At 45.9% G+C, this 19,084-nt stretch overlaps 1 protein-coding gene and 2 pseudogenes across 1 annotated transcript in view; all 3 read right to left on the bottom strand.

Moving 5' to 3' along the window:
- The window catches only part of GTF2F2 (general transcription factor IIF subunit 2), a 132,445-nt gene extending 120,225 nt beyond the window's left edge, over positions 1-12,220 (bottom strand). Inside the window, exon 1 of the mRNA XM_016205436.2 lies at positions 11,989-12,220. Within this exon, the coding sequence (XP_016060922.1) occupies positions 11,989-12,054 (66 nt within the window). The 5' untranslated portion in view covers positions 12,055-12,220. The remainder of the gene's footprint in view (positions 1-11,988) is intronic.
- On the bottom strand, positions 2,244-3,771 carry LOC148093707 (CDC42 small effector protein 1 pseudogene; annotated as a pseudogene).
- A 3,507-nt stretch (positions 12,221-15,727) lies between the features above and the next one.
- On the bottom strand, positions 15,728-18,564 carry LOC148093706 (uncharacterized; annotated as a pseudogene).
- Positions 18,565-19,084: the final 520 nt, after the last annotated feature.

The following is a 19,084-nucleotide window of genomic DNA, read 5'->3' as shown; positions in this document are numbered from 1 at the left end:
GTGTGCAGGCCGATGGGGGTAGAGGGGATCAATGGGGGGGAAAGGGAGGAGATCTGTAATACAATAAATATAATGTTTAAAAAGAAAAAATTCAATGGAAAAATATCCTCAGGTGAAGATTAACAACAAAACATTCTACCCTTTCTCTCTTCCATCTCCTTCTCTACTTACTCATTCCCCCACCAGAAAAATGACGAGGAGGAGGAGGAGAGCAGCTAACACTCAGAGTGCTTACTAAATGTGGCAGGGAGACTCCAAGATGTCCCGCAATATCCCCCACCTCCTGATAGTCGCACCATTGCGTAATCTCTCCTTCAATGAGAACAGAACCTGTGACTTACTTCTTTCTATTCAATACAATATGGCAAAGGTGGTGGGATGCTACTTCTGTGATTAGGTGACTTCAGTCTTGCTTCTGATTGTTTTCTAAATTTGCATGCTTTGATGTAGTAAGCTGCCAAGATATACAGGTCCATGTGGCAGGAAACTCAGGGTAGGCTCCAGCCGACAGTAAGCTAGGAATTTAGGCCCTCAGTCCAACAACCCCAGAAGGTTGTTCTGCCAGCCACCAAAGCTTGGAAACAATCCTTCCCCAGTCACAACTTCAGATGAGAATCCAGCCCTGGCTAACACCTTGACTGCAGGCTGTGAGAAACTATGAAGCAGAGGACCCAACTAAGCCATGCTAGGACTCCTGATCAACAAAAACAATGAAATAATAAATGTGTGTTGTTTTAAGCTACTGAGTCTGTGGAAACATTATACAGCAATAGATAAACATTAATGACAAGTACTCTTCTAAATGTTTTCAATATATTAACCATTTAATCCTTATACAATCCTATTATTTTTTCTATTTTACAGATGAGGAAACTGTGGCACAGAGAGGTTAGCAAAGTTGCTCAAGATTACATACCTAGTAAGGCCAGACTAATTCCTTCTGTCCACTAATCCATTTCTCTGCCTTTTTTTTTTTTTCTTAAACTTTTTATTTGAAAAATGTATTTAGAAGTCCAACGAATTTTCAATATAAATTATGACTCTCAAACCCATTCCCATCACTCTAAATATTGTTAAAGTGATGGTAGCACACACATTAGAGAAGGTAGCTACAGGAGAGAGAACCAAGGAAAAAACTGTTCAAAGCATTGGCATAAGAATAAGGCTAACGATCAGGGTGACCAGAGATTTCAGGAGCCCCCATCTTTCCACCCTAGCCTGTCAACCCTTCAGATCTAGTAAAACCCCACGCTACTGAGATACTTTAGGGCAATAAGATGAGCTATTTTCAGAGCAACTGGTTTGACTGGAACAGAGTAAATTGGGAATATTATCTCTATGAGCAACCTTAGACCCTGAAGAACTTTAGGAAATAGACTGAAACTTGAAAAAATTCGAACCTCAGTCACTGTAGGTGGGGGCAAACTGCATGGATGGTGGCATCAGCAGAGTGGATCCTCATTCCCACATTCCTGCCGCCCACTATCACCAAACAGAATGCTTCCGGTTACTGAGTTACTGAGACCCCTGCCTTCCGGACACAGAGCAGGCAGGAGCTCATCTGTCCTACCTTCCTAATCTCCCTATAAGGAAGGGGCCAGAACAAAAAACACCTGAGAAAACTGAAAGTGTCTAAAGACCCTGCTCCTCCATTACTTTCCCACCTAAAGCAGACTCTTCAGCCAGGTAGAGAGTGGGACCTGTTCTTCAGACAAAACTCCCTGAGTCTTATTTGTGTCTGGTTCCAGGACTAGGGAATAGGAATAGAGCTTAAAATTTGGGGAGGACAGCACTGGGGTGTCTGCGATTCTACTGCTTTTCTCTCCTTCCTTCCCCAACCCCACCATTGCAAGAACCTCTCCACTGAGCAAGGGAGAAGCATTGTACTTGTTCACCACAGAAACAACCCATTCAAGCACGAGCAACACAACGAATAAAGGATTGCTTGGAGACTATGTGCAGCCCTATGAAGCCTACTTTACAGGGGGTCTAGTTCATCAAGCCTCAGGCTTAGGATAAATAATGGGATGGGGGTAAGGTGGGGGATAGAAATCATTTAAGAGAAAAATATTATCTACTAAGAATTATCCAGCCCAAAATGTGAAAAGTCTCCAGACTGAGAAACCTTGCTCTGAGTGTCTCCCTGCTCCCAGGTTGTGAGGATCATAAGATTCCTAAACTCACAGATGATCGTTTTCAACCAATTTATCTCCCTACCTTCCATCCTCAATGGTCAGGAAGTCCACTCTGAGACATAACTCCTAGTTTTGCTACATTCTGGGCTTCTCTCCAGATCCTTCTTCCTCCTCTCACCTGGGCCAGCAGGGAGGTTGGCAGAGGGCAGGCCAGGTCCCTAAGACCTAACTGGAATGTCATCAGGTTAAGATCCATCTCTTACCTTAGGTCTTACTCAATGGGAAACAGTAAGTTTCTAACAGGGATGAGGTTAAGGACAGAGGTAGTAGTGGGGTGAGCGTAATTAAGAGAACTCATCATAAATTTTTAATTTAAGAAAAGGAAAGATACTGGGGAGTTAGCAATGCTACAAAAACAGGGCTAGAGGCCTAACTAGAGAAAGATGCTGGTATTGGCAGAGAGATTAAAAAGTTGTAAGCTTAAGGTCTGAGATTTAAAGAGAATAGACTAGGCAGTGGTCAACCTCCCAGGCCCTGCTTGACGTCCGCTTCAGGTCATTCCAGGAGGAAGGAGAAGGGCAGGGAGGTGGGGAGCTTTTCAGCAAAGCCAGCTTCAGCTTGGTAACCTCACCCACCTGCCAGATAAGGAGTTCCAGGTTAATAGTTTAAAAACAGGTGGCACCCAGACCGTCATTCAGGAGAAGGGAACTCATTCCAGGTTTCCAGAAACTCCTATTTCAGATCTGAGAGTGTCCAGGGCTTCAGCTGAGTTCCTCTGGCCAACCAGTAGTCATTTGGTCAGTCCTGCTGCCTTGACCCCATCTCCAGGAGGGGCTATAGCCAGAGGGAGTAGAGGGAGTCCAGCCCCCAAGCCTTTTGGGGCACTATCAGGCAGATAAGGAAAAAAAGGGCCCTGGGGACACTGGTTCTAGGAGGGATCTCGTGGGGGTAGCATCTCTTCTGGGCTGGGCACAGAGTGGAGACTTCATACAGCAGAACCATTCCTGTTGGAGCTACAAGCCCCTAGAATTGCTCCATGGCCTGTCTCGGTTTCCCTTGGATCTCATCTGCTCCTGAACTGCACCTGTCATGGCAAGTCCATCTCCGGCCTCCATCTCCCCAGAGCCAATGTGAGTCAGGTGGACAAAATTCATTGGTTCCCCAATCATGGTCCGGTCGATCCGTCTCCTCTTCTTCTACGGCTGGGGTTTCTCTACCACGCAGCAGCCCAGTCTGTGCCAAAATTCACTCATGTTCCCTGATGGTTCCAGTTTCACTCCTCTGCCAGAGGCCCCAGAGGGCTCTTGCTCTGGTGCCTTGACCGCCCACTCTTCACTCCCTTCAGGCGTTACAATACCCTGGGTTCACTCAGCAAGGCGGGGCTAGAGAAAGTAGAGTCCTCAGAACCCTTGGCTGAGCAGTAAAGGTCAATGTCTCAGACCCTGAGAAGCTGGCAGGGACAGAGAATGAAGCGGGCAGGCAGGCACAAGGTTACGTCTTCCTCAGGCTTGGAACCCTGCTCTGCTCCGGCATCGAGGCGCCCGGCTGCAGCTTGTGGGGGGCTCCCGGACTCGCTACTCGGTGCGGTGGGGAGCCGAGGGCGGGCTGGCCTCTGCCTCTCTTAACAGTAAAGGTCTTTGAAAGAGTTGTCTCTGCTGGCTGACTAGAGTTTCTCCTCTGCCATTTGCTATACTCTGCACAGGCTTTCCTCTGCTGCTCCACTTCAGTGTGAAATGGATGACCATGGCTAACAAAGATCTCTATATTGCCAAGTCAATGTTTAGTCCTCATCTTACACACCTATCAATCGACCACATCTGAGAACTGTTTCCTCCTCCTTCAAACGCTTCCTTCACTAGGCTTCAAGTCACCACAATCTCTCCTGATTTTCCTGCTACTTCTCTGGACTCCCTTTTTTAGTTTCCACACATCTAGATTCTAACCTCTTAACTTCAGAGGGCTCTAGTTTCAGTCCTCGGGACTCTCTTCTCTAGCCACACTCAATTCTATGGAGTCTCATCCAGTCTCATGGCTTTAAATACCATCACTCTCCCCCAAAGTCCCAACTTACATATCTAACTGCCTACTCAAACTCTCCATATGAATATTCAGTTGACATTTAAAACTTAAAATCCACACCAGAAATCCTATTTCTCCCTCATAAACCCGCTCCTCCTTCAAGTTTCCATATCTCAGTAAAAGTCAACTCCATTCTTCTGGGCTCTCAGTCTGAAACCTTGGGAGTTACTCTGAATAGCTCTTTTTTTTTTCTTCTTCTCACATTCCACATCCAGTCAACTGACACACCTATCAGCAATACCTTCAAATTATATCCAGACTCCAGCCCCCTCTCATCAATTCCAAGGTTACTATCCCAGTCCAAACCACCATCACCTCTTGTTACTGTAATAGCTTCCTGATTTCCTTCCTTCTGTTCCTGTCCATGTCCAGTTTATTCTCAATACAGCAGCCAGAATAACCATCTTAAAACATGAGTCAGATAGATGATGGTGTTCTGCTCAAAGCCTTATGATTTATTTGACATCTACATAGTACTAACTATGTGCCAGATACTTTCTAAGCACTCTACAAATATTACTTCACTTGATCCTCATAACAACTCTATTATTATCCCACTTGCAGATGAAATAATGGAGGCATCAAAGAGTTATTTGCCCAAGGTCTCACAATTACTAGTGATGAAACCAGGATTCTAACTTAACCAGTGTAGCTCCATAATCACCATGCCATGTTGCCTCTCTATGGCTACTGGCTTCCCATGTCACTCAGGGTAAAATCCTGTAAAGTCTTAGATGACTCAGCCCCCTGCTATGCATTGGCCTCATCTCCTATTACTGTCTCACTCACTTGATTATAACTATACAGATCTGTGAACATTCCCAACACCATACATCTGAGAACCTTTGATTTGCTGTTAATTCTGTCTGGAATACTCTTTCCCCCAATATCTGCAAGGCATGGCACCTAATTTCCTTTAGATCCACGTTATTAGTGAGGCCCTTCCTCACCCTATTTAACAGAGAATAGTTTTATATCTTTTATCTTGATTTATTTCTTTAGCACACTTATCACCTGCTATATATATATATTTGTTTACTGTCTATTGTCTAGTAGAATGTAATCTGCATGAGGCAGATATTTTGTGTTTTGTTTACTGCTGTATCCCTATCATCTACAATAGCCTGGTACATAGTAAGAGCAGAGCTGTTATTTTAATGACTGGATATTGTTGAAGAAACATTAGCTAATGTTAACATAATAACAATGATAGTATTATTGGGATATACCTAGGATACAGAATTTAATTTTAATAAACCTCACTGCATTCTCAGAGGGAAACTTATTTCAAGATCTACCTTAAAGTAAGGGGAGGATTAGGGGAAATGCCAGCAGTGGAGGGGCACATACATTTTCTAACCCGCCACTGCCCCCTCATTGCTGGTTCCTTGAAATGCTGTTAAGATAAAGGGAAGACAAGATTGTTTCAGAGCATTGGAACTCTTTTTTTTTTCCATCTTCACCTGAGGATATGCTTTTATTGATTTTTAGAGAGAGGAAGGGAGAGGGAGAAACATTGATTAGTTGCCTCCCGTATGTGCTCCAATGAGGACTGAACCCCCAACCTAGGTATGTGTTGTGACCAGAAATCAAAACCGCAACCTTTTGGAGTATGGGAGGACGCTCCAACCAACTGAGCCACCCCACCAGGGCTGAGCCTTGGAACTCTTGGATGACACCACACTTCTTCAATACATTAACCAGCTCAGGAGACTATAATCAAACTGCTGGGGACTACAATCTAGGCGTCAAACAAGAAAAGGAGTATAATAACCATATAGCATAAGCTGAAACAAATTTAAGAATTAAATTCAGTAAATTGTACCCAATATAAACAATTGCCAACTTAAAAAAAAAAGATGATGTTCCAGAAGTTAATAAAAACAAGTTTGGAACTCATACTACATTGCAATCATTATTATAATAGAATTGTAGATTCCCAGGTAAACCCACCAGTTTATTTAATTCAAAAGGTTGCCAAAATCCTATACCTTTGCAATGAAAAACAGAATAAAATGAGGATAGTGTGTCAATCATACATAACACTCTATACTGTGATATGATACCCATTTCCCCATTTAGGACTGAAGGACTATTCCCCCAGCTGTGGTGAGTGTGGTCAAATAGCTTTTAGCCCTCTTTGGAATTGCCTCCACTGAGGAGAGGCACTTTGGCCAAGATCACACACTCTTTGCAAACCACATGCAAAGACTGGTAGACACAGGGTATAGCTCGCCCCAACTCAGGACAGCTGGAGAGCTGCCTGTAGAATTGTCCTCAGCTTTCCTTGAGCTGCATCATACCCTCTGCTCAATTCTGCTTAAGTCCTTTTTCTTCCACAGATGGTGATCTCAAGAGCACTCCCTAATAAACCCCTGCATGTTAATCTCCATATCAGAACCAGCTTCCCAGGGAGCCCAATCTATAACAGGTAACACCCATGTTTTCCTAAAAGTCAACAGATGGAGCCGATGAGACCCAAGTTCATAGAAATGAAGTTCCTACCTCCCCTCTGTTCTACAGGGAAATCACTTAATAAAGAGACCCAAGAGGGGGAAAAAACATTTTCTATTCCTGGTATAAGCTTTGTAGCCAAAGAGACTTAGATCTGAATCACATTTTAGGTTTGGACAAGATAATTAACCTCCCTAAGCCTTAATTTTACCATCTGAAAAATATAGATAATTAGTACCTACTTCACAGGTTTGCTTTGGCTTTGTAAAATACTTAATACATTTCTGACTGGTCCTTTTTAATGCTGTTGAGGTTCTCACTAAATTCATTGAGCATCCTTATAACCAGTGTTTTGAACTTTGCCTCTAGTAGAGTTCTAAATAACTAAATAAAATGGAGACAAGCAGTCTCCATTTTATTTAGTTATTTTTCTGGTTTTGCTCTGTTCTTTCATTTGGGCCATGTTTGTCTCCTCATTTGGGCAGCCTCCCTATGTTTGTTTCTATGTATTAAGTAGAGCTGCTATGTCTCCCAGGCTTGGTAGTGTGGCCTAATTTAGTAGGTGTTCTGTAGGGTGAGTGGCACAGCCTCCCTGATGACCCCAGCTGAGCATTTGAGGTGCACCCCCCCCCAATGTGAGCTTTACTCTCCTATTGTAGTTGAGGCTTGATTGATGTTGGCTCATCAATGGGAGGGATTTACCCAGGCTTATCAGCTGCAAGGACTGACTATGACCACTGACCACTGACCTCAACCACAGTGAAAGATCAACTGTGCAGGGGACCACTACACAGAGTAGGACTTACTTCAGCAGGGCTCTGATATCCACTGAGTTCAACCCTTGAGTATATTGCTTGTGGAGGTGTTTGGGTGGTGGTGCTTCAACATGATCTGAAGTTCTCCACTGGGTGTGCTGGCTCTGTGGCCTCCTGGGAGGTGCAGGTCAAGGTCAACCACCACCTGTGTTCTGCCCAGGGCCACCTGGCATGAGTTACAAAGTGTTCTGCAGATGGCTGCTTCTTGTGCTGGGCTTGGAGGTGGCAAGCTGTGAACCAAGGCTGGCTCTGCTAGTGCCAGGCCTGGGGCCACTTAGTGAGACATACAGGGTTCCCTGAGGCCAGATGCTGCTTGTTTCTGAGATCTTAGGAAAATCAGAAGCATGAACCAACACAGGCATTTGTATGGAAAAGCCACTGGAAACAGCTTGGATGGGCCTAAAAGTTGGGTGAGGTGGGGCCTCAGGGAATCACCAGAGTGGGGCCAACAGCATAGCCTGGTTGTTGGAGTCTCAGGGTTGATGGAGTCTCAATATGGGACCCATCTGCTGGCTTTGTGGGGGAGGGGATCATCAAAGGAATAATGGTTCTTGCTAGCACTTCTGTCTGAGAGAAAGCGGCCCCTCCAGCTCTGGCCTTGATGCCAAACAATTAAGTTCCTCCCTGTATGTCTCTGGTGCCTTTTAAGCTGCTGCCCCTCCACTGTAACTCACCTAATTTGCAACAAATTATCCAGAAAGATCAGAACTCAGGTGTTATTTATAAATGAGAAATATTAATGTGTATAGAGCAGCAATTTTCAACCTTTTTCATCTCATGGCACACATAAACTAAAATTCTGTGGCACACTAAAAAAATATATTTTTTGCTAATCTGACAAAAAATAGGTATAATTTAAAAAATAAATAAATAAAATATGATCATAAAAAAAGGTATAATTTCGAATGATTTAAAAAAAATTGATGATAATAGTAATTACCTACCTTTTTTGCTCCCAAGTGACTTTTTAAAAAATCAGGTCCTACCCTGGCTGATTTGGCTCAGTGGTAAGAGCATCAGCTCTCAGACCACAAGGCTGCAGTTTGATTCCCGGTCAAGGGCATATGCATTGGTTTCAGGTTCAATCCTGGCCTCAGTCAGGGCTCTGTGGGAGCCGATCCATGTTTCTCTCTCTGTCTCTTTCATTCCCTTCCTCCCACTCTCTAGAAATCAATGGAAAAAATATCCTCAGGTGAAGATTAAAAAAAAAAAAATCAGGTGACCAGCCTGGCTGGTTTGGCTCAGTGGTTGAGTATCAACCCATGAACCAAGAGGTCACCAGTTCGATTCCAGGTCAGGGCACATGCCTGGGTTGCGGGGTTGATCCCCGGGGCGGGGGGGGGGTGGTGGTGCAGGAGGCAGTCAATCAATGTGATGTTTCTCTCTCATCGATGTTTCCCCCTCTCTAAAATCAATAAAAACATGTTTTTAAAAATCAGATGCACATACTTATATATAAAGATTTCTGGTAATAAGAATTAACCAATCAGAAGCAAACTTATTATGAAACATGACCAATAAGATGCAACTCTACTGCATGACCTATATATTTATGGTTCAAGACAGGGTATTCACACCAGACAGCTATTGTTGTATTGGCTGTTGCATTTTTTTCTTTGACAATCTAAGGGAAAAGACGTCAGTGCCCCTGACTAAACAGACAGGTATTGCATGTTTTAAAAATTCTTTTGGGCCCAGCAGGCGTGGCTCAGTGGTTGAGCGTCAACCTATGAACTGGGAGGTCACAGTTTGATTCCCAGTCAGGGCACATACCTGGGTTTTGGGCTCGATCCCCAGTAGGGGGTGTGCAGGAGGCAGCAGATCAATGACTCTCTCTCATCATTTTTGTTTCTTTCTCTCCCTCTCCCTTCCTCTCTCTAAAGTCAATAAAAACATATTTTAAAAAATTCTTGCAGCACACTGGTTGAAAATCATTGGTATAGAGAAAAGACTGAAATCAGTATGTGGTTCTATCCGCAAATTCTGATTGGATAAGAATAAAGCTACACTTTCTAAGCAAATATTATATTTTAATATCACACAAAGGAAGCTGAAAATGAAATTCACCATTACAATTTGATTCACTCGCCCAGCCGGGCATGGCTCAGCGGTTGAGCGTCGACCTAGGATCCAGGCAATCGGGGTTCGATTCCCGGTCAGGGCACATGCCTAGGTTGCAGGCTGCAGCCGATCAATGACTCTCTCATCATTGATGTTTCTCTCTCTCTCTCTCCCCCTCCTTTCCTCTCTCTGAAATCAATAAAGACATATTTTAAACAAAAAACAAAAAACAATTTGATTCACTCATATAAATTATTCCTATAATTCAGAGATGAAAATCCAAGTATGCTCAAGATACAGGCATGAAAATCACAATGGATATTAACATCAGCGCAAATAAAACAAGTACAAACTATCTAACAGGTGTGCAAATCAAACCCATTGCCTATTAGAACTCCTTTAAGTAGAGCAGAAATAAAAGTTGTCAAATAAAGGGGGAACAAAAATGGATTTTAGAAGAAAAAGTGTTTGCTAGCAATTCCTGTCCTCTTAGAGATAAGGTTGAAAGAAGACAAGAACTGGTAAGCAAGTCCTTTCACATCCTGGAAAGATTTGCAATCCTGTCATGTATTTTCTCTGATACATAAGATTAGAAAAAGAAATGCTGAATGCCAAGTTGATGTGAGGAAACAATGATAGTAGCAAAGAATAAATAATGAAACATTATAATTACCTTTATAAAACAAATCACTGGCTCGAGTTCTTTTTAAAGAGATAAAATGTTTTCAAATGGCTATATGAGATTTTTTTTTAACTTCTTCACTTTAGATTCATTACATTCTTCCACATTCTCATCAATCACCAAATCCTAACAACTTACTGAAAAAATTTCCCTAACTTCTCAGACTTCACTGTCACATCCTATGAGTCTATGATAATTTCCTAATTTTGTCTCTGCTTATCTTCCCCTCAAGTTTAATTTTTTTCCTGAAACATTTGCATCCCTGCCTTACTCAAAACCCTCCAAAAGGTTCCTCACTTTCTATAGATTAAAGACATTCCCATTTCACAATATAAGTATGTGGTCCCAACCTTTTTTTACACAGCCCCTCTGCTCTAGGCATAATAATCTCCTCTTTGTTTTCCAGGACACACCACGTTAATATGCATTTCAGTGTTGTATGTTTGTTCCACTCTCCATGGTATACTATGCTATGCCTCTGTCTGCCCATGCAAATCCTGTAAGTCAAACATTTACTGAGCATTTATTGTGCTCCAATCACAAATGCATCATCTCAAGTTCTACCATTTTTTTCAAGCTCTTTCTTTCAGTCTGCAAGGGAGATCTCCTCCCTAATGTTTCTCCTCCATTTAGCACAGAGGAGAAATGTTCATTTGCTCCATCTTTTCAAGTCATACTGATGATATAGCTGTGTTAAGTCAAGTGAGTACCAGAAACTAAGGCTACAGTTGAGGAGTAAGACATTCATTCATTCATTCATTCATTCAACACATACCTGTTGAGCAATCACCATGTGCCAAACACAATTCTGGGTTTGACAGGTGCTCATGGAATGTGACTGCGTATGCCCGTAGGTGTGCAAGCACTGGGGAGAGGGAGGTAACCAACTGAACACATGAACACAGAATCACTTCAGATTGTGAAAAGTGCTTTGAAGAATAATATAAGGCAGGTTTGACATACTAGTGAATGATGAGCTATTTTAGAGAGGTGGAAAGGAAGGGCCTTTCAGATTTACTTCATAACCCAGCCATGTGATAAAAGTTTTTCAAAATTTAACAAACCATTTTACTTAAGGTTCAAAGACTCATAATCACATTTTGAACAAACATATTTTATGTAACTCATAAGAAACAACAATCGGCGATCTGAAAACAGTAAGACACAAATACTGTGCTAAGAGCTAACCAAGACTGCTCTCTTTACAAAAAAACTTTCTTTTGACAGTCTGTTTCAGGAGACCCAGTCGTGTTCTAAAAGAACCCTCCAATCCAATGGCCTCTTCTTCCATGAGCTCAGAGCTTTCTCAGCTCTCCTGAGACCCACGAAGGGCCATCAACCCAAGAGAACGCTTCAAGGGTACGCAGCGATCAGTTCTACTTTCTGGCGGAGAAATTGTACAGGAAGCAGACACTCTTCACTTCCTTTACAGGCTCATGACTAAAATCAGTTTTACCAAAGGAAATTCTTCAGTCTGGAGCAAAATGCACCGCTCAAATGGGGACACCAAGACAGGGCCCCCCAAAAAACAGGTCGTGGGGAATGGAAATCCACTCCAGGCAGGTTCGGACTCTGGCTGAAATACACTGTGGTTCCCTGAACTAATCTCTTCGTCTGCAAATAAGCATAACAATGAGTCATGCCTCTCAAGATATTGGAAGGTGACGGTACAGAACTTTAAAAGGTACACGAAGCGTGGAGGTCTCAAGTAACGTAAAGTACTAATCTAAGAGGAGCGCAAGTGAGAGGAGAGCGAACATACCTTGACCAGCCACACTCCGGTGTTCTGTTTGGCGCCGGTCAGGTCAAGCTCCCCACGCTCGGCCATGGGTCTGTCGCCGGTGGAGGCGTGCGACCCACAGCAGCAGCTCCGGGAGCTGGGGGGGCTGCGGGGCGAGTGTCCGCGGGCACAAGGAAAGCCGCGGTGAGAGGCGGACGGTGGAGCGCCGGCACCCACCTACCCGGAAGCTGGGAACCCCGCGAAAGAGTAACACGCCGCTGGGAGCCAGAAACTGCGCTTGCGCTACTACGGTCGGTACGGCTCGCTGGTGGAGACAAACTTCCCAGATGCGCAACTTCTTGAGTGGGTGTGGCCACTGGTGCTGTCCCGGTCCGAGCGTTTAAACGTAGAATGGGATGGGCCAAAACGTCAGCAGTGCGTTTAAGGACTCGGCGAACAAAACTAAAAAAAGGAAGTCTCAAAACAGAAAAATAAGGTTCAAAGAGACAAAGACTGTCAGTATATGTCCAACCCTGGCCAAGGAGAGACAGCATTTGGAGGACAGTGTTGCAGTAACAAACAGAGTAAGTGAATTAGCACAAGTGGGCACTGGGATCAAACTAAGTAGCCCTGGATATACTCAAAACATGCTGTTTCTAGACCTGGAAAAAAAATCAATGTCTCTACTGAGAGGCTACCCTGAGCACCTCTGATTAAGCATGCAGAGCACACCCCTTTCAGACTCCAAAACATGAGTCCATGTAACTAGGTTACATGTAAGAGACAAACTTGATTGTTAAACTCCCCTGATTAAAGTGTCCCTCCCTCCCTGCCCCTAAAATAAAATTCAGTCCTCTCTACTTCAATCTCTGCCGCTCAATCCAACACACATCCAACTACACTGAACCCATCGGATCTTCCCAAACATGTCAGTATCTTCCTCAGTATTTTCAGAGCCTCTGCACACTCAATTTTCTTAGATGCTCTATTCTGCCCTTACCCTCACTGTCACCCTGTCCTCTGATTGGCAAACTCCTACTTAGATCTCAAGATTAATAGAAATGTCACATCCTCTGAGACCTTTTATCAACTCCCCCAGACGAAGTTTGTTTTGCTTCACATCAAGTTATAATATACATGTTTACATACTGCCTGTGCTTTCTAGTCTATGAGCTCCTCCTAGGTTGAAATAGTACTTTATTCCTTTTATATCCACATCATATAGCACAGTGCTATTGACTAATTTCAATAGGTTTTGGCTGAATGAACATTTGTTGAAGAAAAACAAACAGTAAGATGTTGTAAGAATAGCAAGTAATGTATTGAGTCATGCATCCAATCCATGCACATAATTGAAGAAATTCCATGTCTGTGAGCATAGGGCCAGGAAATCCATTAGGTCTCTGAGGTCATCTGGGAAAACTAGTAGGAAAGATGGAAGACCATGTGTTGAAAAGAAAGCTTGCATTCTTGTATCACAGCTTGAGGGTGGGCCTTAAAACATATAAAGGACAAGTGGGAGAAGAGAGCTGCTTTAAGCTTTGATCAAATACAAGGAATAAATTTAAATATGAGACCATGAAAGAAGGAAATTAAACTAGCCTGGAGCACCCTGGTAATGGACTTTAGAGTGAAGGACTAAGACCTTGGCCTTGATCTATGGGTCATGGGTGTGTGTGTGCGCACATGCATGTGTGCACAGGGATTAGGGGGAAACAAATAGCTAAAGAAGAAGAGATGGCTAGAGAAGAAGAAAAAAGGTAAATATTGAAAAATGATTATATAGGAAAAAAGAAAAAAATCCAATAATTTACTGAGTGCCTCATCTTTACCCACTGTTGAATAAAGAACAAACTTCCCCTATCTGTCCTTTTCAAATCCCCTTCCTGCTTAAGGGGGGATACTTACTAGTGGTGAGAGGAAAAAAGAACATGGGCTCTTTGAATCAGGGTTCCAGATTTACTCTGGAGACTGGCAGTGTAACAGATATTGCAGCCAGATCCTTCCCCTCCTAGGGGCCTATAATATGCCAGACATTGATAATTTTGGCCTGATCCAACTTTATGTTTCTTCCACAATGATCCTATACTCTTAATATCCATTCTCACACATGTACCCTCGATTTCTGTTTATATAAATATAAAACTTAAGTCGTTCTTTTGAAGTGTAGCACACCTCCTTGTTCTGGGGGGACCTGCAGCAGACGATCACCAGAGTTTGTGTTTGAATTTTGGAGCTTTATTAGCTGGCCAGCAGCTACAGTTGCGGCGTCTCACCCACGTAAGAGCCAAACTGCAGCCCTGACCCTCAGTCCTTCTCTCACTTTATGCTCAGTAACCACAAAGGCACTGCAGTAAAGGGGTTTCCAATAATTTGTCAGGCTGTCAGCTTTTGGTACAGGAAACAAGGGGGACCTTTAGCAACACAAAAGGAATGATTTAACACAATGTCTTACAATGAGTAATGGGGTTATGCTTGGCGGGAGTGTGACTGGTTTGTTCTTTCTATGAGAACTCAAGGGGGGGGGGGCGATGATTATTGGGCTAGCTTGTTGGGCCTTGTCCTGTACAGTAGGGATCTTGTTCTACCTTTACTGTTAGTTCCTTAGGTATATTCTTCTGGCCATAGTGACCAGAACATTCCCCACTGGTCTTTTGGGGAGATCAAATCCTTGATTCCTCTTCTCCTGAACCAACAATGTGCTGGTACTGGGTATGGAGAACTATGAGTTTTACTGCCTGAATCCTTTCCTGCACAAAATTGAGTAGGCATCTAGTGAAGCATGGTCTAAAAATCAAGAATAACATAAGGAGTACTAACAGACCAGAGACTGCTGAAGGAGAGTAGTTAACCATGGGGACCAGTTGAGCAAGTTCTCAAACCAGTTGTCTCTGTCCCTATGCCTTTCCTCCTGATCTAGGAGTCGCTTCCTTAGCTGGCTTAAACTCTCCTTTATGACACCAGAGTGATTGGTGTAGAAACAGCAGGTCTCACCCAGCGCTAGACAGAGCCCTCCCTCTCTAGAGTAATAATACACCTGAGGTAAAATATGGGTTAGGATGCTTATGCCAGGATGGTATATAAACTGTAGGGCAGGAGGGAAAACGCAGGGGGCCCAACCGTTATTATATGCCTACCAAGTACCTTCTGGGGCAACTAGGTAAACAAGGGTCCCGTCATCATCAGTATAGTTTAACAGGGAAAGTAAAGGCCTGGGCACAGGACTGGGGATAGGGCGAAGAATGAAGGGGGAAATTCTCCGGATATATACAAGCCCCTGCTCCTTGGAGGTCCTCTAAGGTAAGTTGAGGCTTATGTCCCCAGGTACACAATCCTGGGGATAGAGTGCTCGTTACAGAGTGGTTACGAATTTGTGAGCTCTCCTGTCCTATGGAGATATTAGCCCTAATGCCAATATTTAGGCATAACCAACAATCCTGGGTTATATTTGGGGGAGCCTTATTCAAAAATATAAACACAGCCTTTAGAGTCCTCATGAGTCCACGGTGTGGGAGCTCCAGGGGCAGCGGTGAGGTGTCCTCTGGAGCCCTCGGTGCCGCATCCCCTCCGGCACCAGGGTCGCTGTGCGAGCCCTCAGTCCTGGTGTGGAGACGTTGCCCAGCCCAGGTCTCCAGGGGAACAGGCGGATTCGGGGCCTGTGTCTGGAGGGTGGCCCTCTTGGTGTCTGCCTCGCACGATGCGCCTCGCTGCGGCAGAGCTAGTCTGGGTGCCTGCAGGGCTCTGAGGAGATGGTTAGAGGACTTTGCCATTTCCTCTTCCCTCAACCGGGAAGGAGTGGCGGCGGCCGGCAGAACATAATCTCAAAAGGAGTTAGCCCCTTAACATATGGGGTACAGCGAGCCCTGAGAAGGGCGAAGGGGAGGAGACTTACCCAGTTTTCGCCAGTCTCCAACTTTAGTTTAGCCAGTGTTTCCTTTAAAGTCCGATTCATCTTTCTACCTGCCCTGAGCTTTGTGGTCCGTAAACAATGTAATTTCCACTTAATCCCAAGAGCCCTTGCTAACAATTGGGTCATCTCAGCGATGAGCGCCGGGCCATTGTCGGACCCTGTGTACAACGGCAGGCCAAAGCGGGGGAGAATTTCAGAGAGGAGTTTCCTAGGTACTATTTGTGCCATTTCAGTTTTGGTTGGATATGCTTCTGGCCAGCCCGAAAGGTGTTAACAAATACTAGGAGGTAAGTAGTCCCCTTTCCCTCCGGAGATCTCGGTGAAATCTACTTCCCAGTGCCCTCCCAGTTCGGTGCCCCGAAACCGGATCCCAGGAGGGGCCGACACCGGGGGCCTGGATTTACTCGCGCACAAGTCTGGCGGCGCCTGGCGATGTCTTTGGCCACCTTGTGCGGTCCCGGGGTGTAGTATTCTCTCCCTAAGAGCTCTACCATCTTTGTTCCTCCTCTCGTCAAGCTGGGTGGCTACTTTCTGCTCTTCCGGGGAATACGTGGGGCCTGACTCTAAAGTTCATGCCGGCAGGGTCACCAAAATTTCTAGAGGCCCCACTGGTCTTTTTGCCACCTCCTGGGCCGTCTGGTCCGCGCACCGGTCCCCCTCGCGGTGGGGGAGTCGTCTTTCGGGTGTCCTCTGCAGTGCATTACAACTACCTCCGTGGGGTCCCAAATGGCTGTCGAGAGGCTTAGGATTTCCCGGCCATTCTTTATGTTCTTCCCCGCCGAGGGTAAAAGCCCTCTCTCCTTACAGAGAGCCCCATGGATGTGCACAGTGGCTAAAGCACACCTGCCGTCCGTGTAAATGTCAACCCTCTTGTTTCTTCCGCGCCTCGGGGCCTGGGTGAGGGCTGTAAGCTCAGCCTTCTGTGCTGACGTCCCCCGGCCGAGGGCCTGAGCCCAGAGCACCTCCTTCTGGGTGACCACTGTGGCCCCTGCATACCGGACACCTTGTTCACGGAAACTGCTGCCACCGTGAACAGAGTCTCGTCCGGGCTGGCAAGGGGCTGCTCAGTCAGACCTGCCCGCAGGAAGTCAGGGCTGCCAAGGTTTCCTCACAGTCATGCAACGGCTCCGTTCCCCCGGTCCCGTCCTCGGGAAGGAGAGTGGCAGGGTTTAGGGCCACCGTCCTCAGGAAAGTCACTCTGGGGGTGTCTAGCAGTTGCACTTGGTACTGGGTAGTGCGCGTGTTGGATACCCAGCGCTCCGGGGGGCTGTGTAGCAGGCTCTCGACGTTATGGGGAGCAATTACTTGGAGGTTTTGTCCGAAAGTCAACTTGGAGGCCTCCTTGACTAAGATCAAGGTGGCGGCAATGGCCTTCAGGCAGCCAGGCCACCCTGCCGTTACTGGGTCTAGCCTTTTGGACAAATAGGCTACTGGCCTCCTCCAGGGTCCCAAAGTTTGAGTTAGGACCCCTTTTGCCACTCCTTTGGTTTCTGCGACACGTAGTTGGAATGGTTTATCTGGATCGGGCAGAGCCAGGGCGGGGGCGCTTGTCAGAGCCACTTGAGCGTCTGGAAGCCTCTTCCTCAACCTCAGTCCAAACTAAGTCGGACCCTGGGCCTCCTGGCCGTAGCCCGGAGGCCCCTCAAGAGAGTCTGGCAAAACCTGTTGAGTGCCTCCTTTCCCTGTTCCGAATTTGGATCCCAAGTGGGCCGGCCACTGGGAAACAGCCTCTAGCCCGGCGGGGTCAGTGGTCGGCTGATCATCGGGCCCCGGGACTAATTCCCGGCCCTCCACCCTTATCCTCTCTCTCCTCCAAAGTAAAAAGGGTTTGCAAGAGTTGTTGGCAATCATCCCAAGTCGGCTGGTATGTGAAAAAGACCGACTCAAGGAGGGCGATCAGTCCCTGGGGGTCCTGAGAAAAAGAGGGATTCTGCTGTTTCCAGTTATAGAGGTCGCTGGTGGAAAAAGGGACATAAACCATAAAGGGCCTCCCAGCAGGGCCGCCTGCCCCTGTGGGCCCGGCCTGTCATAGGGGGAGAATCGGGGCCGCCTGATCTAAATCATCTCCCTCCGTTACTGGGACTCCAGGTCCATAGGAAGAACCCTGCCTAGTGTGGGGAGGGCTCAAGGGGTCTCTAGGTGTCGAGGCTGAGGTTCCCGTGGAGTCTGGGGAGGGAGGAACATAGGGAGGTGGCCAGACAAGGGGAAAGTCGTCTCCTCCCTCGTCCTGCAGAATGGGAGGTTTCTTTTCTTTCTCTCTGCCCTTTGGTCCCGCTAATAGGACCGTCTGTCTCTGTCCCATTTTCTTTTCAGAATTCTGACACTTCTTTAGTCAACGGGGTCTATCAGTGAGAAGATCAACCCGTAGCTGAATGTAGGGGATTTGGTCGGGATGGCCAGGATGCCTATAGACCTTATTGTGTACTTTATAGGCAATAACTAGATCAAAGGTTCCACTCGGTGGCCACCCTACCCCAAATGTTGGCCATTCACGGTCACAAAATTTCTCAAGATTAAAGGCAGTTACTTCAAATCCATAGCCAGCTGCCCGCTGTTGGAAATCTTTAAAATTATTAAGAAAACATTGTAACAGCGCACATGGAGACGACTGTCCCTGACCCATTTTGACAAACACAATCACAACGAAAAGAAGACTGGCAAGACAGGTGCCCCCTAAGGCGGCACGCACCAGAGACCCCGGTGCCCATTGCGCCGAGCATCTGGACCTGGAGGTTCCGCTGCGTCCAGCCCTCCAACGGTCCTCCAGAGGAACGTTCCAAACAGAAGACAGATAGCACTTGCTTACCTCCCCATGGGGGGGTCCCTCCATGTGGGAGGTCCAGAAGGCTCTCAGGGTCAGATCGCAAATTTAGGAGGAGATACTCCGCCTCCCTGGAACCCAGGATGGATGGAGACTGGAGTATCCTCACCTGGGGCGTCCGCTGGCCCGTGGCCGAGTGATCTCACTGGGGCCTCCAAATGTTCTGGGGGACCCATGACAGACGACCAGCAGAGTTTGTGTTTGAATTTTGGAGCCTTTATTAGCTGGCCAGCAGCTACAGTTGCAGCGTCTCACCCATGTAAGAGCCAAACTGCAGCCCTGACCCTCAGTTCTTCTCTCACTTTATGCTCAGTAACCACAAAGGCACTGCAGTAAAGGGGTTTCCAATAATTTGTCAGGCTGTCAGCTTTTGGTACAGGAAACAAGGGGGGACCTTTAGCAACACA

This window comes from Miniopterus natalensis, chromosome 2 (genome assembly GCF_054644295.1).
Source record: "Miniopterus natalensis isolate mMinNat1 chromosome 2, mMinNat1.hap1, whole genome shotgun sequence".
Lineage (NCBI taxonomy): Eukaryota > Metazoa > Chordata > Mammalia > Chiroptera > Miniopteridae > Miniopterus > Miniopterus natalensis.
This window is presented reverse-complemented; position numbering and strand designations above follow the sequence as displayed.